Genomic DNA, 21,526 nt, shown 5'->3' on the forward strand with positions numbered 1-21,526 from the left:
AGATTTTACTTATTGCAGGAATATTCTAGTGCCAAATAAGTAAACAAACTTGAGTCAGCTCATTCTTTTGCTTTAGATGTCCGCACTGTTTTTTGATTTCCTGACAATCATGTTCCTTCCCTTATCTGTGGGAGAGAGAAACCCTCATCAGACTTCCACAGGCCAGTCGGGATGTTCCAAAGTCTATTAGGATGAGAATAAATTGATGAAATGTTATGCTTTATGTAGTATATATATTATATATTGCAATGTATGGCATTTATTGCAATGTTTTAATTTGTTTTTAAAATGCAGTATATTCTGAACATCATTCTATAATAGTTTATTGTATGAATTTATCATTATCTAGTAAATTACTTAGTGTTGGACATCAAGACACTGTCTACCTTTCCAGTTAATATTGGTGCAATGAGTAAATTTAAATACATCTTATGTATCCTTATGCCTTCCTCAAGATACACTTCTTAAAATTAGAAGGTGTGCGTAACTTGAAGGCTTTGATAGGTTGTCAAGTTGATGCCCATAAAAGTTGAATGACTTAACACCCCCCTCAGCATCTGAGGGCTGTCCTTTCTCATCTTTGTGAACCTGATAAAAAGAACATCATTAGAACCCACACTTGCGTGCTACTAATGAGTAGAAAATTCTCAAATGGTTGTTGAACTTTGAACTTTGAATTTTTAACATCTTTCATAGTCTTTATTTTGATGTAAAATTGCCCAATTCTTCAAAAAATCAAACCTCAGTAAGCTTGAGGAAGCTGCATTTAGGAAGAAAAGTTATTTTCATAGGTAATATGATGAAGTGAATCATTCAAAGAAAATGAATTCATTGAAAATCATTTGGGTCTACATTTTCCCCTATAAAACACACTGAATATTTTGATACTGCATGTATAGTTTAATGGTCAAAGATTTGGGTGAGTTTTTTGCACAGATGTTGAGGCTTACACCTCTGCAGCACCCACTCTCCTCCACCCCAGCTTCCTGGCTGCTCCATCAACCCAGATCCTGTCCTGTACCACCCCAGACCACCCAGGCTGCATGTGGCTTTGGCGGGGCCCCTGGCAAGAGGCCACAGACTCTCATGTCCCACTTACTGCAGTTGTCTTTGAAGGATAGACTCTCCTTTAGCTTTTCCCTGGTTTTGGTGCCTCTCCCTTGCCTTTGTAGTGTGAGTGAGTGAGTGTGTGTGTGTGTGTGTGTGTGTGTGTGTTCCAGTTTTTATGGTTTTTACCTGCAGGAAGGTTCATCTGATGAAGCTACTCTGCCATTACCAGAAGCTCAGAAACTGGAGCTTCCCAGTGCTCTTTAAAAAGGCATTTTAATGCTCTAGGCATTTTCATTTGTATTGGAAATGCTTACCTGAGATTTTGAGTCAGAGGCCTAGATTTAGCTTTTATCACTGCCATTTCTAGCTGTGACCAGAGCCTTGGTTTCTTCATTTACTAAAAAGCAGTGATAGTTAAGAAAACATTCTGTACAGGCGTACTGTGAGATTCAGGTGTAGTAACGTATGAGAAGATGCATTGCTCATTCATTTATTCAGTAAATATTTATTACAGCTCTCCTTATGTCAGGCCATGTTTTAGGTACTGAGGTGTAGTTGTATGCCGAGAGCCAACCCAGCCCTGCTGTCTGACACAGTCACAGAGGGAGCTGTACGTCCGCACAGCAGACACGGCGGGGGAAAGTACTTGGCAGTCTTCTGCTTAATCACTGTATTATTGCCCGCGCTTAGGGTCTATGTAATCTACCATGGGACTGAGACAAATGGCAGTTCCACAGAAGAAATGCAGTTCTTTGAAAGTAAGCAAGAAAATGACAGCTTATTGGATAGTGACTCCCCACCAGAGTGTCCTCCTAAGTGGGTTAGAGAGTTCAAAGAATGGGAATTGGAAAGATTATTATGCACTCCTTTTCTATGAATGCTTAAGCAGTCAGGACCCCCATGGTGTTTATTGCCTAAAAAGCCAGGCATAAAAGATAGAAATAATGAAAATGCATCAACACCAAGGTAGATAGCAGGCAGCCGAATAGACTGAGCAAAACAAAGATTATTACTTGCACAAGATGACAGGGTTCTGGCACTGAAGTGAGAAGTGAGAGACAGATACTAACCACATTGACCACGAAAGCCTTCCGCATGGCCTTTGCCAGTGAGCTAAGACAGCCCTGTGCCCAGCTACGTGTCCAGCTTGCAACCTTAGAATATATAGATCAAACTTAAGTTAAGCTTTAAGAAATTAAGGTGTTATATAGTGTGGTAAAATGTGTTACTGATTAGTTGCAAAGATTAGGAGCTAAAGCTTACACAATAATATGCAATAGAGAGCTGCTTCCTATTTTCTACAGAATAAAGATAAAGCAAATATGCCTTAAAAACCTCATTTTTTTTATTGCTTTCACATATGCCACATGTACACACCCAACTGTATAAAAATAAAAAACTCAAAAGCCCTGGCAGAGATGCCTGGCCGTTGAGCTTGAAACTGCACCTCTCGTGTCTTTCCTTCGCCGATGCCGTCCATCCATTGGGAACCCCTGGACCTGCTGGAGCTGGACTCCGGCAGTTGTAAATCAGAAAAATTCTTGTCCTGTGGTGCTTTTATAAGTTTCAAAACAGTGTTAATTATCATAACGAAAAGACACCGTGCAAATGGTCCATAATGCTATCTCCAACCCATTAGAAATGTGTGCTTGTTTTAATATTCACTTATTTCCATATCTCCTTTACTTAACTAGATTTCATTTCCTTGAGAACATAGACCATACCTTCATTTTTATTTATTTTTAATTTTATTTATTCTTAAAAGATTTTGTTTATTTTATTTTTTAGAGAGGGGAAGGGAGAGAAACATCAGTGTGTAGTTGCCTACTGGGGACTCAGCTTGCAACCCAGGCATGTGCCCTGACTGGGAATCAAACTGGTGACCCTTTGATTCTCAGGCCAGCACTCAACCACTAAGCCACACCAGCCAGGGCTATACCTTCATTTTTATAGCCCTTTTAGTACTAAGCTGATGCCTCACATGAGAGAACTCAGTAATGATTAGTTTAAAAAAATATGGGTATATGTGTTGTGGTTTCACATATGAGTGTACCCCCATTAGTGGCTTTCACAACCTAAATTCGCTGTTACTCATCGATAAGGTTTATCAGCACACCAGCTCCCTGCGAGTCAAAACCAGGACTTGTGTCAGTGCCTCTCCTTCCGAGGACAGTAAAGGGAGCTGTGCTTACCCCCCAGCTCTGCAAGTACATGATGGATGTGATTTCTCAAGGCAAGCTAATTTGGGAAATATACTGAATTCTCTTCAGCAGATTACAGAAGTGTCAAATAGGAAATAAAGTCACTGAAATCAGTCACTGGGGTTTTAGAGACAGCAGGCCAGAGGTTTTCCACCTGTTGGAGAGTTTCATGAGTGCGAACTGTGGGCTTGTGAAGTTCCCAGACCCCAGGCACTTCCCCTCCGCTGGTTAACATTTCCAGGACAGAGACCTCCCTTCAGGAAGAGTTCTTGTTTTAAAGAATCTGCCGTTTGCTACCAAAATAATGGGTGACTAGTTGTGTGATAAAACACATAAGTAATATGGTATACATTCTTTTTTCATTTGTATTGAAATTCTCAGAAAGTAGGGCTTTTTTTTTTTTTTTTCAACAAAGATTGAGTAAATTGAAGGTTTCAGTAAATTAAATATATTGTGTGCATTGGTCAAGAAATATGCCCTTTCCATCTCTTTCTTTTTTGTTTTTTGTTTGTTTGTTTGTTTGTTTTTGTTTTTGTTTTTTTTAAGATTGGTTATTTATTTTTAGACAGAGGGGAAAGGAGGGAGAAAGAAAGGGAGAGAACCATGGATGTGTGGTTCCTTCTCATGCGCCCCCTACTGGGGACTTGACCTGCAACCTGGGCATGTGCCCTGACTGGGAATCAAACCAGTGAAACTTTGGTTCACAGGCCAGTGCTCAGTCCACTGAGCCACACCAGCCAAGACTCTCTTTCTCATTGTTAATAGCTTGAGATTATTGCTGTTCAGGAAACATTTTTATAAGATAGCATTATACATTTTCATCTTATTTAATGTGAAAAGTAATCACCACAAAGTGTGCATGCATCTTAAGACAGACAGTGTTCTGAATAGAGTATGACATTTTACCTCACTCTCTAGTAAAGTGTTGACAGGCACTCCTTTTGTCCTTAAATGTCTTTTTTATAAAACAACTTTATTGAGATTTAATTCAATATTATAAAATCTCCCAATTTAAAGTATACAATTCAGTAGTTTGTAGTATAGCCCCAGAATTGTATAATCACAGCTTTGTGCTTACACAGTATAATTTTAGAACGTTTTTAGCATGTGCCATTCACCCTTACCCCAACCCCTACCCCGGACAACCACTGATCTCCTTTGTCTCTGTGGATTTGCCTATTTTGAATATTTCACATAAATAGAATCATATATGTGGTCCTCTGTGACTAGTTTCTTTCACTTAGAATAATATTTTCAAGGTTCATGCATGTCCTATATAGCGTATATCAGAATTTCTTTATTATTTCTGAATAATATGCGATTGTATGAATACACCACATTTTGCCTATCCATCCATCAGGGAATCGTCATTTGTACTGCTTCTACTTGTTGGGTGTTGTGAGTATGCTACTGTGAACATTCGTGTTCAGGTTTTTGTGTGGACATAGGTTTTCATGTCTCGGGCATATACCTGAGAATGGAATCACGGAGTCACATGGTAACTCTGCTTAACCTGTTGAGCAACTGTTTTCCAAAGTGGCTGCACCGTTTTGCATTTCCGCTGGCAATGTGTGAGGATTCCACGTTCATATTTTTAAACTTCTTTTAATCAAAGGATTTTAAAGCTAGAAGGGGATTTTGAAATCATTTAGTTCTAGCCCAGTTGCAGATGATTGAAATAAAAGTGCAAAGAGGTCATAGTTCAAATGTCTCCCATGAACTCATGCTTTATTTCTAGAATGTGTTTATTCTGGACATTTTGAGTATCTTCTTTGGATATTTCATTGTGAAAATGGAAATGTTTTAATAAATGTCATTGACTGTTTAACAGATGTACATGCTATACTCCATTTTTAAAATTATTTATTTTATTTTTAGAGAGAGGAAGGGAGGGGAAAGAGAAGGAGAGAAACATCAATGTGTGGTTGCCTCTCTTGTGTGCCCCTTAGTGGGGACCTGACCCACAACCCAGGCATGTGCCCTGACTGGGAATCGAACCAGTGACCTTTTGTTTCACAAGCCTGTGCTCAGTCCACTGAGCTACACCAGCCAGGGCTGTAATCCATTTTATAAAAATTGACTTGATAATAAAATCATAGATAATCATGTGGAATAAAAAATCCCAGACACAGAGTTTAAAATGTGATGAGAAATGGCTTAATTATTCTATGAATTTTGGAGCAATAAATGTGTTTGGCAATTGGTAGTACCTTTTCTTATAATTTCTTGTTCTGCTTTCAGTCCCCCACCTTCTGGGGCGGTGCGATAGAATAGGGCTAGAGTAGTACCCTTTGCCAGAAAGTTACTGTACCCAGTATGTGTAATTTTAAAGTCTTTTTAGTTTAGTAGAGTCACTATGTTTATTTATAATTTATTAAGTAAAACTTTTGTAACATGGCTTTATTATGCTGATATTTAAAATTTTCCGAAGTTTGAAAACCAAAGATCTAATAATCACTACTCACTTTCCAGGGTTACTTGATTAGCTGCGTTTGGAACTGCTACCGATACATCAATGGCAGGAACTCCTCCGATGTCCTGGTGTATGTTACCAGCAATGACACTACGGTAGGTGCCAGTCACTCCTGGGGGAAGTCTCCCCATATTGGCTGTTCGAGGGCTCATGAATGTTTCTAGTGTTGTCTACTTTTTTCTTTCTAAGATTTTATTTATTGTTTTTTTAGAGATGGGGGAGGAAGGCAGGGAGGGAAACTCTTCGTATGCTCCCCGACCAGGATCAGAACTTGCAGCCCAGGCGTGTGCCCTGACTGGGAATCAAAGCTTGGTGGGATGTTGCCCAAATGAGCCACATCAGTCAGGGCTGTTGGCTATGTTTTTACTCTTGTTGAAACATACTCAGGAGTTGCTTAGGCATCAGGGGATTCGTAGTTGAATGAAATGTTTCATTTTCCTCAAAGTTTATTAAAATCCACATGGCTCAACATCTGGTTTATTTTAAAAACTATTACAGATAGAAAATGGATGTACCTTCTCCATATTTATGTATCTTAAATCTGAATTACTAAGCCATTGTATATAATTTTGCATAGTATGACTATACTATCTCACTCGACATGTGAAATTAAACCCAGAAATGTGATATTATAGGTAGAGAAATAAGAGTGACAGAGGTTTGTCTTTAAAACTTGCCCTGCATATGAAAACCTTAGTAAGAGAATTTATTAGATGATCTCTGTTCTATAACTAGTTGTTCATGCTTAAGATTTTTAAGTTTCAGATATGATTTTGGAAAACATGTCTTCACTGGAATAGTCCTAGAAATCATTTTCACTTTGTGTAAATTATTTTAAACTGTCTGGCTCATGGTGATATAAAAGTGTAAGTTCTTTAGGTACTAACCTCCCCGTGTGCCCACCACCTTCGCATTCAGCACAGAGCCTGACGCAGTGCTCTCCACGGGTACATGCTCCCGGAGTGACTGTGGAAAGGATGGGGATGAGCGTGTGGGATGGGTGGAAACGGACACTGCTGCGGGGGATAGAATGGACAGGACGGATGCAGAGTACATACCAATAGTGTGTCAAATCTAAACTAGAACAGAGGTTTATATTTTGCTTTGTGTTTTAAGTTCTGGTGACTTGGTCACTCTGTGACCTTACTGAAATAATTTAACCTGTCCTTACCTTTATTCCCCTGTGTATAAAATGGGAACAAAGCAATTTCAAACTTTGTATTAAATATATAGTTGCATTAGGAGATAATGAAAATAAAAATGTATTTTCCTTCCAAATTAAATGTTAGGTCCTCCTGTAATTCAGAAACAGAAAATGTCCACACTACCCTAATGCCCACTACGTGATTTTTTATAGCCCATTCCATTCCCCTTTGTACTGCATAACTGCATACATACGCGATGTGTCATTTTGACATAAGGATTTGTCATCAACAGAAACGAAAAATATTTTCTGATAACAGAGTTGTTGCAGATATCTCAAAATATCATTTATGCTCATCACTGCTTGAAACTGTAATCATTAGTGTCACTACTAGAGCTTGATATTCAATGTTGTAATAAAGAGACATATCTGTTGCTAAATATAGTGATAGATAGATAGATGGATAGATGCAAGCTGATATTATTGAGAGCTCTCTGGGGTTTCTGAGGGAAAGCATGTTATACATGAATGGTTTTCCTAAGTGCCCACCAAACATTTGTTAAGTTGAACCAAATGTGCACGGGCAGTGGTTTAATCAGAGGCACACAGCCCAGCGTACTCAGATGCCGAGGTGCCCTTGTCAGGGGCCGGCAGAACTCTGCGCGCCGACCACAGTCAGCACGAGTCTGCTCGGCCCTTTGACGAAGTGTGCTTGTGCCAGTGAGCCTCTTTAAGGAAGTAACTTCACAATTATTATACATTTGATACAGCTGTTGGCTTAAAGAACTTTTCCTTCTCAATCTCTGGGTGTTTAGTTATCTATATGTTTCTTTTTTCTTCTTTTAAAAAAAATCTGTGTACATTTATTGTCATGCTTAACCCATGAAAAAGTCTAAACAAAGTTTGAGATTTTTGAGTTTGAAGAACCATGAAGTTAATAAGCAAGCTATATCAGAACCTTACCCTAGATATCATAATGTGTAGGACTTACAAGGCTACAATATTTTAGAAGTTTCTCAGCAAAGGTAATGTCCATTTTGCACGTGTTTGCTTTAACATACCTTTGATGGTGGTTTTTGTACAGTCCTTTCTTAAGAGTTGTGTGTTTTTTTAATAGAAGCAAAGGGAATACAGCTAAAAAGATACACATTGTATAACACGCCTTATTTTTTATTCTTTACAATCATTTTTTATTTTTCAATTACAGTTGACATACAATAATGGTTTCAGGTGTACACCTCAGTGACCAGACACCACAGAACCCACCACGTGATCATCCCAAAAATCCCGCACACACCTGACACCACACATAGCTGCCGGAATACTGGCGACAACATTCCTTTGCCGCACTGTCCACCCCCACTGTCCCGTAACAACCAGTTTGTACTTAGTCCCTTCACCTTTTCCGCCTCTCCTCCCGGAGTGCAGTGCATTTCAAATCAAAGGATACTCTGAAATTTGTGGAAATTGAGGGGCTGAGAGAATTTAAGAACCATGAAGTTTCTAAAATACATCTAACTAACTTTGTACAGGAAACATTTTTCTCCCCTTGAAAGATTCAAAATTAAATAGGGAATATAACAGCTAAGTTTTATCTAGGCTAACATAAACTCAAAATAGTTGTACTTTTTAATGGGATATCCCAGCTCTTCTAATAATAGACCTCTGTTCTTCAGAAAGGGTTCCAGCTTGGCAGGAGTTTGTAGTGAGTGGCTAGGATTTGGGACCAGGGACCAGTGCCAGCCAGGGTTGTTTCCCGAGTGCCGACAGAAGATGCCAGGAGATTACCTGGTGGTGGTTGCTGGTCATTATCTCCTCAGTCATTCTGTATCGACTTGCAGTTTTTTAAGATAAGGAGACTTGAGTTGCTGCTGATAATGTTACTACTTTGTCAGAGTTCCCAGTGAGCCTTTTTTTTTTTTTCTTTTCTCTTTTTGAAGAATGGTATTCTTGGGAAAGGGAGATTTATCATTTCTCACAACTCAGTTGCATGGATAGTTCATTCCAAAACACAGGGATAGATCACCAACTTGAAGTCTCAGCTTTCTGACAGCATTCAAATTAAACACACACACACACACACATAATGGTATTGTGGTTATTTGTAAAAGCATACTTATATATAAAATTATTAATATAAAATGTGCAGTTAAGCGCTCAGATTTCCAAGTGTTTCATAAACGTCCTAATTTTCCTAGTAGTTTATTTGAAACAGGATCTTCGGAGCAAAACGGGCTGGCAAAAGTAGGTATACAGCTGTGAGTATGCCATACAGTTTATTTTTGTATTATTATTCACTAATTATTGTATTATTTTCTATATGAACAACTGTAAACCTACTTTGCCCACTCCTGTATGTATTTTAAGCCTCTATAATTTTTGGTGAAAGAAACTAGTTTGTTCTACAGACCAAATTTTTCTGATTGTAGTGCTTTGTATTTCCGGTAAATTAGATCTTGAAGCTTCCCATATTTATGTTCCCATATTTTCACTTTTTTCAAGATTACTTCACAGTTGATTATTTGTTCTTCCACCAGGAGGCAGATAATATCTGGTTGATTCTCTTTCTGGGATGTCCACAGCCATTGCTACCTAATGCCTACATTCATTGATTCGTTGGGGGTCACGTTATGATGACATCCTATCATTCCTTTTTCTTTTATTAGCTGGAATATTTCTATAAGGAGAAGCTTTCCCTCCTGTACTCTTTGGTTACCCAGTGGTATTTGTGATGTGGATAAATATACTTGGTTTTGTTCTCTTTACCAGTTTTCAAAATGATAAGTTGGTCCATCACTTTCTAGTGGTTGACCAGTGAGGAGTGGGGTTTTTCTGCTTGTTCAGTTTTTGGTTGTGTGTGTGTGTGTGTGTGTGTGTGTGTGGTGTGTTTTTTAAGTAATAAAGAGGGCCTGTTAAAGAGCTGGGAAGGTCCAGCTGAAAACTACAACTGTTGACGGGAGAGTCCTGGTTCTTCTTGCTGACGCATGTAAAGAATTACATATCAGCAAATCTAGTAGTATGTAATCAGTTTATTACTGGTTTGCTTCCATGGAAAAGAACAGGACTGGGTAGAGTAGGGGGTGAAAGGGAAAGTTTCAGAGCAACGCAAGGTGAGAAAAGCAAGAGCGTCTGGAGACCAGGGTGGCAAGACTCTGGGCAGCCTGAGGCCGGGTGGCCAGGGGCCCTGTGTCCCGAGAGCCAAGAACCCCTGAGAGAGAGCCATCCTGAGACCGAGAGAGAGAGAGAGAGAGAGAGAGAGAGAGAGAGAGCGAGAGAGAGCGAGAGCGTAAGTCCTTTGTTCTCCGGACTTATATAGTTGGTGGGATAGGAGGGAAAAAAGTTACATATTGATTAATGGGTAAATGTGGTGCCAGCTTTCCTAGGGGAATGTGACTACCCAAATTTAGGGATGAGTGGGGGTCTGGCCACCCGAATTCTTACCTTGCTCCAGACTCCATTTGGTCATCTTGTTGTAAAACAAATACGTGACTGGAGGCAGCTAATTAAAATTGGAGCACTTTTCAAAGTTATTTATGGGCTCTTTCTGTAAGCATCAGGGACTCCCTCCTAAAACAGATAGTGACCAGAGGTAGGCAATGAACCAAAGTTGTTTTATGGGCTTTTTCTTTGGCCACCGGGGACCCTCTCCCACATTCATGCCTTGTGATGAAAGCACAGTTTCAAGGCTTTCTTCACAGATAGTGAAAATGTTACAAAGAATTTCAAGGACTTTCCTTCTTTCTTGCTAATATAGTGTTTCTTGTGATATTGAAACACCTGGCAATATTATCAGAACAGGCTTAGGACTGCTGAGTTAGCATGTGAGACTTGACTCCTTCCTCCTCCCTGCCTCGGTTTACTATTTATTCTACCTAATTGGTAAAGGGTGTTTCCTGGCAACCAGGGTCATAAATGCTGGCCAATAACAGTATTGCAGTCTCAGAGTTCTTCCTATGCTGTCTCCTGCTTCACAAATGTTTTGATAAACTTCATCAGTAAACCTAAATAAAACTTAACCTGTTACTAATACCTATTTTGAAACTCACAAAGGGGTAGAAATAAAAGTTTTCTTTAAATATCTGGTACATTATAGTTAATACACTTATTTATGCTCAATTGTACCATTTTTGGCCAGTTGGAGCCTCTTCGGGTTGGTGCCCAGATCTTTGGACACCATCTGTGATAGCCGCCTTGCTGTCTGGTGTGTGTGTGACAAGGCGCTCTGCCCTCACCATGCACATTGCCGGGCGCAGACCTGAACCAGCCATTTCTCAAAGCAGCACGGCTTCCAGCCTGTGTTCTGATGTCCTAGGGCTGGAAAACAGATTTCTTGTTCTGTTCTTTCTTTTGTTGGAGACAGGGCTCTTTATTATGTTTAAAGATTGTTTTAATAGAACTAAAGGAGTTAATATACATCTACAGAGCCTCACTCTGAGTTTCTAAACGGGGTTGGAATGATCTAGGATTGTCGTTTTCCCTGGTGTCCATAGCTATATTAAGATCCTCATAGTGTGTAATAATGTATGCTTATCTTTTGTCCACGTCTTTTTCTGGAATCTGCACAGACAAAATAACAAGCTGTGTCTTTCACTTCCTATCAAATATTAGGCCAGATGGCTTTTCTCCCAGGCTGAATAGTCTCAGGGTGACCTCTGTGGAAAGATACTGGGGCTCTTGTTGGCAGAAAATAAGTGTGCTTTTTCCCCTTCTAAAACAGTATACATATTATTAGGCAGACATAATATACTTTCCCAAATAGATAAGAGTTATTAGATACTGGACGTCATTCTGTGGGTTAATCTCTCCTCCAGTTTCCCAACCAAATCAGACCACCCCTCCACCCCCCCCCCAAAACCCTTTGAAAGAAATGCCAAAGATTAAAAGGTCACAAACTCTGTTCTTATTGCTTTAGAGTCTTGGTATTTTGTTCATGGCATCTTTATATGTCAAAAAAAAATACCTACCTGTTCATTTCATTAAGTAGTCAGGTCCAGATAAGAGTAGTAGCTAGTATAGTGTCTAAAGTTGTTTTCCTTGAAAATATAAGATATCCTAAGGTGGGTCTTCTAGGGAGATGCAACCTTCCTTTCAGAACATTGTTGTGGACTTTCCATTCTGGATGCGTAGTGCTAATAATACCACATTCTCTCCCCTGCCTCCATCAAAATTTGATGTTTAAAGGAAAAATGTATTAAAATACTAAACATATACATTATAGAAACAGATTTCTTTCACATTAAAATTTATGCAAGTTGAGATTTTTAAAATGATTTTAATTTATGCAACTTTGTTTTGCTAACAGTACCCAGCATTTAGTTAAGTTCAACAGTAGGGAACCCAGTTGCTTTGAACTTGGGGCACTTTAAAAGCATTGCAATTAATATTTAGTGAAAATGTTGTCTAAAGTTATGATTTCAGATAAAAGAATCATAGCCTTGGTAATGTTAACTACTTGGCAATTCCTAACTACTTGGGGGTAATAGGAAAAGTTTAAACTTGGTGGGGTCTGTTAAGCTATGTCATACGGTAGGCACTAATCCTGGTGAACATCTATATACGGGGTTATTGTTTTGACTTCAAAAAGTATTTTGCTATGTGGGGTCTTTGAGTCTGAACTGCTTGAAAAACACAGTTAAAATGTCAGTGACCTGTGCAAGGTCTCCTCAGCAGCCATTTTCTAACAGATTTCTCCGAGGGACCTGAAATTAACTAAGGCCGACCCTGGGTTGTCAAAGCGCCACAAATTCTCAGTTGACCAAGAGGGGTTGGGGGTGGGGTGAGATTTAGTAGTGTTCTCAGTGATTTTAAAAAAATATGCATAAAAAATTTCACTGTATTGTTTTCTTTTGTTGCTTTTAAAAACCAGGTTATTCATTACTTCCTAGGTATAGGTTGAATATTTTTAGAAACAATTTTTTGACTATGTAATTTTACCCCTCTCCCCCACTGTAGAGAGGCCAAAGGGCAGGGAATGAACAAAATTGAGGGTTCAGTTCAGGAGAGAGATTAATAGTGATGCAGACACCTGCCCGCAGTGTCCCAGTCATTATGGATGAAATGAGACATTCACACGGACTACCGAGTGGAGGAAAAGGGACAGCATGGCTTTTCTCTCAAGGGGAGCAAAAGCATCAGCCCTTGCTCCAATGAGCTTTTATTGTCTTACTGGGCACATTACAAGAAGGTTCTCATTAACTATGCACAGGCTCACTTTAGGTGGTTACCTTTTACAGAAAACAAAGGAGAGGATGCTGGTAATCACATCACAGAAGAGGGATATTTGCAAATGAAAAGACAAGTAGTTGGACCAGTTACACTCATCCTTGGAAGGTTTAGCATGATTTTTGGGAAGTTGCTTTGCAGTAAATGTCCTCAATTCAGGATAAGGGAGTTTTAGCAAAAAGCAAGACTCATAGCAGCCTAAGTACATTGCAGGCCTGATTCCCCACGGGAAAACCTGTCTGTGGGTGTGGGTCCTGTGCATCTCCCAGTGGGAGGTGGGCCCACTCTATGCAGAATGGTCTACTACAGTTAGACTTCAGAAGTTCCTTCATACCTGAGAAATGGCGGTTACCAAGGTGACAGTATAGTCATCATCTTGCAGATTCTTCAGGAAAGTCCTAACTAACTTTCTGACAATGGTGTGAAGGGTCTTCATTGAAAGGTTAGTTACTAGACTGGCTCTTAAGATCTTTTTCAGTTTTGGAAGTTTCAGATGCATGCACACTAAATATGCCTCATATACGAAACAGCTCAGCCCCATGCATTTCCCCGTGTCTTCTATGTGCACACAGCTCTAACAGAAAAGTGTTGTGGGTGAGAATGGACTGGATGTCCCCTGAGATTTCCTCCTGAAAGCTGTTGACTGCTTCAATGTAGGTTCCATGGTTCAGGGTGACAGTGAGTGACCTTAACTCGGCTTTTCTTCCTTCCATCAATAAAAAATAGCATTTAAAAGTTATATTCTAATCTGCTAGAAGTTATCTCTCACCCATATAATGTACCTGTTATTGTACCCAGCGAGCATCTGGAACAGTCAGATCAACACATAGACATTTGAAGAATGTAGCATCCAGCACACGTGAGAACCAATATCGGAGACTTTCAGGGTATCAAAGATGTTACTTTATTGGCCAAGTTTAACCTGCGCAGGGGCGAACTCTCAAAGTGTCCAGCGACACAGTGCCCACAAGGAGCTGCAAACGAGAGACATGCTGAGCACTTACAACTACGTTCTTTTATAGGGGCGGGCAAGCAAGCGTTATATAGAAGCAGACGTGGCAGTTAGCAATTCACTTACAAAGACCGTGCGCGCGGGAATTTCAAACCAAGCATTCTTGCATAAGGCGGGAAGGCAGGCTGTTTGTTCATTAACCTAGTAATCTCCTGGCTCTAGCTAGCTAGTTTTCTATTTTCTCATTAAAAACTACAAAGCATTGCTTATCTAGCCTATCCAGGGGAGAGCGTCTGCGAGACACGGGAGGTTTGCTTAACTGCCCTGTGTCTCCCTTACCATTTCCTTTTAGCTACAATGTGGTTCTTGTCTATTAGAGGAAATTTAGTTCTTAATTTCCTTGTTCCCAACAAGAACATTTCAGATAAACCCAGTTTTCATTGTGAACCTGGATATGGATAAGAGTATATATTAATCAGTTGCTTACTTGGAATACTCCAATAATAGCAAGTGAGAACAATTTCTATCAGTTTTACAGTAAACTGAGGACAAAATCACTGTCTATTTTCATTGTATTTTACTTGAAAATACACACAGAACTTGACTTCTTATCACAAATGTCCAAAATAGAGTTTATATTGATTTTCACTCTAGGGACAAATGAATTTTATTTTATTTTTTAACATTCTAAGAAAGGTTTCTGGGAATATGTCTTAAGGGAATAGTAAATATATATTTATCATATCTCATATGTATGCATATATGGTGTTTATTTAGCATTGTTTTTAATAGCAAAAGTATCTAATCTCATTATGGGGTAATTAGGGACTAGTTTGGTTAAATAAAGGTATATCCACTTGATAAAGTGACTAATCACTATAAAAATTATGACCAGTATGACAGCAGAAGAAAGGATTGTATTTTAAAAAGCAGAGTATGGAAGTTTGTTCAGTTACAGCTATGGAAGAATGAAGCTGTAGACACAGATTAGAATATAATAGAAAATTCAGCACTTGATCTTGCTGGATGCTAGAAATCAAAGTAGGAGATAGTTCTCTCTATTACTGTGAGGGAGGTAGGGAAGTGTTTGGGGCAGGGGAACAGGTACGTGGGAATCTGAGGTCAGAGGTTCTGACAGTCCTCCAGCCCAAGTGCCTATAGAAGGGCCAGTGCAGAGTCACCAGGGGCATACGTGCGCAGTGGAGAGCAGCAGCTGGGGCGCCTTTGGTGGGGTTGCAGTGGTGGTAGATAGCTCACCGTTCATGTCTCCTGTTCCTTCAGTAGTTAAATTAGATGTTTTCATATTAGAGAAAACGACAGGATTGTATAGATATGTTTAATTAGATGCTGTTACATAGGTATATGTATATTTAGATACAGTTATTTTTGATATGTTTATTTAAATAATAGATATTTAAGTGCTCAGAACCATTTTAGCATGCAAGTTGGGCTGCTGTGTATTATTTGGTGTTTCCTGCCCAAATAGTTCACTAGTGAGAAATGTTTGACCCAATTTGAAAGATTTGAAGTGTGAATTCTATATTATGAGTACACTCTAAAATCATTTGAATAGCTTCTCTGCTGAGAATTAAGAGAAATACTAACTTCTATAATATCAAGTGAGGATAGTTCATAGTAGTTTTGCAGTGAACTGATGATAAAATCATCTATCTCATTTGCCTTTGGAAATGACTCATTACAAGTGTAAGAGGGGTTCTCACTAGAACTCCCCCAAGTTTGTTTCTGTTCTTCCCATCTCCTGCTCTGGTGGACTCACTGGGTACAGATGCAGTCCGTTGTAAACGGCACCATTGTTTTAGGTACCTTTTGTAAGGTGCTGTTAATTACACGGCAGGGCCTAAATTCAGATGGTAACATGTACAGAAATTTGTTCCTTAGAATCAAAAATATACAGGGCTGGGCAGAAGTAGGTTTATTGATGACAATAAAGAGCTGTGTGCTTGAGTGTAGCAATTAGACTCCAAGGATGTGTAAATAATGAAGGCCAGCAATTTGGGCACTTACAAGATTGTGCCTTTGTGACATTCTTTTGAGTTAATAAAGCTGTTGTAATAATGATAGCCTGTATATCTTTATATATGAACAACTGTAAACCTACTTTTGCTTACCGCTGTACGGTTTTATGTATGTATGTGTTTACTTACATATATTACAGGTAGGGGTATTCCAAAAGTGAAACAGTTATTCTGCATGCCTTAAAGATAAAGCCCAGACTTTCTATGGGTGGTTATCCTATCCCAAATGGTTGTTTCACCTGTCTCCCCTTTCCTGTTGGGCCTGAGTAACGGAAGCTCACATCTAAATAGGCAAATGTGGTGTGACCAATTTAACACAAGCATTTAATGTAAAATGCTGCCTGTTTTAAGCAAGATACAACATAGACTATTAGGGTGTTACAGATGGTGAAGAAGAGGAAGTAAATATTTTGGCTTCTTGGGATTAATTTAAATGGACCTTTGAAGACTTAAGTGACTCTAAGTGGCGAGATTGGCTTGCCTGTGTACTTTCACATCTGACAGTATCCTGTCTTCCAAGCTCCGAATTCAGAGTAATGCTCTTCCTTGATCCAGGTGAAGGCAGACTTTCTCTTAAGAACTACATAGTAAATATTTTAGGCTTTGCTGGCTGTGTGGTCTGACATTAACTATTGAACTCTGCTCTTGTAGTGTTGAAACCAGGTGTAGCTATGTAAGTATGGCCGTGTTCCAATAAAACTTTATTTATGGATGCTGAAATTTAAATTTTATACGATTTTCACATAGCCCAAAACATTTTTTAAACCATTTTAAAAAGTAAAAACCTGTCTTAGTTCACAGGCCACACAAAAATTAGGTGCCAGGCCAGACTTGGCCCACGTAGTTCACAACCCCTGCCTGGGTGGAAATTTAAGCCCACGTTCCTAAGCATTTGTAGGACAAGTATCTGAACCTTCCCAGGGAACTGAATAGCCCCAGCTTTCAGCCTAGATAAACCTCAGAGTGGAGTTTTCCCTCTTGCAAGTGGGTTGGCAAGCAGCAGCACCTAATCTTTTGGCTCTTTTTAAGGATATCTTTTTCCTGAGAAAGTTTTAATTCTTCCATTTTTATTATTTTGCCTACAGTTCTAAATCAAACTTATATTTAACAAACTATAGTGAAAATCAATAAAAGAATAATTTGCTTGCAAAATAGTTGCTAAATTTTTGAAAACCAGTAGCTAAAGCTATTACGCTGTGTTACTCTTTCTTTTATACAACTATTTGTTCTGGGACGTCTTGTTTCAGTTTACTATCACAAAAAAGAAACATACACTTTCGTCTCTCTCCCCTCTTTTCCTTTCTCTCTCTATGTATAGAAATTAAAACTTCATAACCCAGTTACTGTCCCTTTTGTCTTATTTCTGGGTTGTTGTAACATTCACATGTCTTATATTACATTTTGTCTGAGACCCCAAACCATCTCATCCTTGCACGAATATATGGAATAGTACTAAGATTTGTTGAGCACTGTCATATTCCATGTACTCTGCTAGTAAGCAGTTACTTGGACTTATTTATTTCACCAACCTTGTGAGATAGAGATTTACTATTGCCCCCATTTACAGATGGAGAAAAGTGAGGCTTAAAGGGGTAAATGAGTGGCCCGGGGCCTCAGAGTTGAGAGGAGATGGGCCCAGACAATCGACTCCACAGCCCAGCACACCCCAGTCTTCTCGACATGGTGGCAAACATAGAAAAATACAGTATTTTTTTGGCACACTGTCGCGAATGGACTGTGGCTGAGAAGCTCTGTTTTCTGGCAGAAGGTAATTCTCTTTTTCCGACCCCTGCATTAGCATACAAGCTGTGTGCTGTCTCAGACCTTTCCCATTTCAGTTAGTGTGGTAGCCTCGGTGCCTGGCACACAATATGACCCACATTTGTTGATGAACAAATGATGGTTAATAAATCTTGTCTCTTTTGTATCTCAGCTGAAGGAAGAAGCTTGATGTATGTGAACCGTTATTGGTTCCATATGCACATCCCCCACCACCCAGTGGTCATTGCTAGAAAGAGCTCGCACACTGCACAGCTCACTTCGTGTCTTCCTTCCCCACTTCTCTCAGAATGGTCACAATGTCCACTTTGTCACCTCAGCCAGTAACTTAGGAGTCATCTTTAAACTTGTTATAACCAGTCTTCTAGCCTCTGGGCTTGGACTCTGCTCTCTCTTCCACTTTTTCTTTCTGTTACTGCCAGATTGATCTAAAACATAAATCTGATTTTATCATCCCTGTATTTAAAAGTCTTGAGGGGTTCTGCAGTTTATTACTACAGCATTTTTCAACTGTGATGTCACTCCACTTTGATATGTGACAGCCATTTGTGACGGGGGGGGGGGGGGGGGGGGCAGTATTTAAAATCCAAGTTTGCCAGTGGTTTGTCTCCTCCCCCCCCCCGCCCCACTTTAATCACTAAGAGCAGATTCAGGATTATCCCTACAATAATCTCTGTCTCTGCTGCCTGCATTCTAGTCCTTTGTTGAGGTGAGAGGAGGGAGTGGAGTTCTGACCTCGTCCTGCCAAGTCCATCTTATTTGTGAAGCGGCTTTGAGGGACTGTTGCTGATGTGTTGTCAGAAGTTGCTGCTCTTAGGAACTTTGTGCTTTTTTAAAAAAATTATTTACAGATTTGAGAGAGAGAGAGGAGAGAACACAGAGAAACATTGATTTATTGTCCCACTTATTTATGCATTCATTGGTTGATTCTTGTATGAACCCTGACCAGAATCAAACACGCAACCTTGGGATGACACTTTAACCAGCTGAGCCACCCAGCCATGGCTGGAGCTGTTGGCTTTCATGAATACTTCCATACCCCTTGCTTCCTACCTGCTACCCCCATTTCAGTGAGCAGCCCCAAAGAAAGAAAAACAAGTCTTCATTTATAGTGGTATTTGTCTCCCCACATTTTGGGGGAGGGAAGTTGATTTTATAAAATCTATGTATGCCCATGGGAACCTTACATATAAACATTACCAAAACTCCACATTCTCCCCAAAATAGTGAGGACCACTGGGTTCTGTAGAAGAAGGTTCCACTTTCCTATCATTGCTTTTACAAGGCCAGATGGGATCTTGCCTGTCATTCCAGGCTCATCTCTTATAGCCCATCCCCAGAAGACCACCTACATCTTTACATGAATGCCCTGGTCTTTCATGACATACACTGTATGTGTTCTTTTCCCCTCCTGCAATGAGCATTGCTCAGGCAGGATAGGGCATCCTGCTCCAGGTTGCAGTCGGTTTCTCCATCTGCGCTCCCCAGCACCTGGCACCACAGCTGGCCTCAGACCACTGCTCGGACGTACCTGGGGAAGGAGTGACTGGGAGGAGATGGTGCTCCAACCAAGCCTTACTTTGGGTTTTGGAATATAACTGTATGCCCACAGCGCTTGCAGACATGCATCCCGCAGTAGAAATGGTGCCTGTTTTGTCTCTTTTCCCATCACTCAGTTGCTTTTGTTTAGACATGGGAGAGGAGGAGGCTGGGGGCAGCGGTGGGAAATCTGTCGTAGGGGCAGTGACTGTGCTGCTCCCCTCCCGGCATTACAGGTCCAAGGCACCGCGAGCTGGCTCCTTCCTTCCAGAGGCGCTTCTCTCGGGTCTCTGACTGACCTCCTCTTTACGTCCAGACTACCGTGATTATTCTTTTATTTTTTTCAACATTAATTTTATTTTTAACCACAGTATTGCATGTATATAGCTAAAAACCATAATAGTGAAGGATTTAGTTATTAATTGTCCTCTGCTGTTTTCTTGCCCATCCTCCACATTGCACCCAGTTTTCACCACTGTCAACTCTTACATGTTTCCTTTAGTATTTACCCCCATTATAAAATGTCAGCCTTGCTGACTTTTTATTATTAACTTGAGATATCTTTTGACTTCTTGTTGAATGGCATTTGTCTCTTACTGCCCTCCCTGTATTCTCTGAGGCCTTCATCCTCCTCATATAGTCTCACCGCATTTTTGCTCCCATCATCTCTTTCTTGTACAGTTTTTGTTTCCCCCCAGCAAACAATTGCCTTGTTTTTCCAGCTGCCAAGTTTTTTGTTTTTGTTGTTGTTTTTTACTTTTTACCTATCTTAGATCTCAGTCACCCGTTAACATTATTTTCCAAATGTTTGACTCTAAGACAACCTATGAGTTTTGTTTCTTTCTTGGGGCCTCTCTTCCTGCTGCAGGATAGATGAGGTGCCACACAGCTGTCGTCCTGGGCTCTGACCGGTTTTAACTTCCCTCACCCTTAAGGCCACGTGGGGGTCAGCGAGCAGATTGCTGTGACGGTTCACCCTGTGCTTTGTACCGCCACCCTCCCCCACCCCGACCTGGACCCCGAAATCTCCAGGGATGCTTCTTTGAGAATCTGGTGAAAGCGCTGAACACTCTACTCTCCCCAGGAAAATAACGGAACAAACATAAAACTTGGCATGTAATTTTGTGAATGTCTGAAGACATTTATTTATATAAATGCTTTTATATAATGCTTTTTGGAAATGTAATCCTAGCAACTACGGAATTCCCAATAAGCCTTTAATGCCTTAACTCTAATATTACAGTAAAAGTCTGGCTCTAACCGGAGTACCCAAACATGTTCTCTTTTTACCAATAGATAGTTTTTCCCTCTTGAGCATTTTATCATTTCTTAATATTTGATGGAATAAACGAGTTTCCCAAAATTTAATGACTTGTGGATATATGGCCGGTTGGAATCGCTTCTTTGCTACCTTTGGTGATAATTCCCCCTCTCCAATGGTTCCATATGTTGATGTAGCTAAGAAGCGTGGTGTTTCCCCTGATAACGCTCTGAATACTTGTTGAGCTGAATTGAAATGAGTGATGAGCTGCATTCCCACCAGCACGCTGTCACCTACATGACAACTCCCAATTAAAGAGACAGTGTAGACAGACAGGTGCTGATCTCCCCGAGGAACAGAGGCCTTCTGGGGTCACTGGCAGGAGGGGTTTTTCCGTCTGTGGAGAAGAGTTACACCATTCATTATACAGATACTCTGTGGCTGAGATCCTGTAAGAGAAACTTCCAGGGACTGTACTTAGGTTAGGGTTTGGTCATGTTTGCATATTGTTGAAGTGTGGTGTGTGGCTGAGATTTGTAATGTGTCTGTGTTTTTCTACTCCGTGAGCAGCTGCTGTTTTCACCAGGCAGTGACTTCGGATTGAAGTAGGACACAGCCTATATTCTCAGTCCTCGGAGATGATTTTTTGGTTATTGATTGTGAATGATTAATTTTTTTAAAAGAAAAGACTATGTTTAACTAGATGCCAACTTCTTAAAAATGTCAAAACAAATTGAGTTTTCACCAGTTTTGTTCTATGGCATCTTCATTGGCATGTTATAACTTAATTGATCGTACAGTTGTTTTCTCAGATTTCCAAGCACTTCACTGATTTTAGTAGAAAAGGACAATAGCAAGTGTTTTTAGTC

At 40.0% G+C, this 21,526-nt stretch overlaps 1 protein-coding gene and 1 long non-coding RNA gene across 2 annotated transcripts in view; one reads left to right on the forward strand and one right to left on the reverse strand.

Annotated features, from left to right (window-relative positions):
* Positions 1–21,526, forward strand: part of LAPTM4B (lysosomal protein transmembrane 4 beta) — a 62,384-nt gene that overhangs the window by 35,605 nt on the left and 5,253 nt on the right. The window contains exon 6 of the mRNA XM_028533996.2: positions 5,724–5,819. Within this exon, the coding sequence (XP_028389797.1) occupies positions 5,724–5,819 (96 nt within the window). The remainder of the gene's footprint in view (positions 1–5,723; positions 5,820–21,526) is intronic.
* Positions 5–20,325, reverse strand: LOC118501738. Its single transcript, XR_004904388.1, has 3 exons — positions 20,316–20,325; positions 14,601–14,603; positions 5–557 (listed from the first exon to the last, which is right to left on the reverse strand). It is a non-coding gene; the product is annotated as an uncharacterized LOC118501738 (long non-coding RNA).

This window comes from Phyllostomus discolor, chromosome 7, assembly GCF_004126475.2.
Source record: "Phyllostomus discolor isolate MPI-MPIP mPhyDis1 chromosome 7, mPhyDis1.pri.v3, whole genome shotgun sequence".
NCBI classification, from domain to species: domain Eukaryota; kingdom Metazoa; phylum Chordata; class Mammalia; order Chiroptera; family Phyllostomidae; genus Phyllostomus; species Phyllostomus discolor.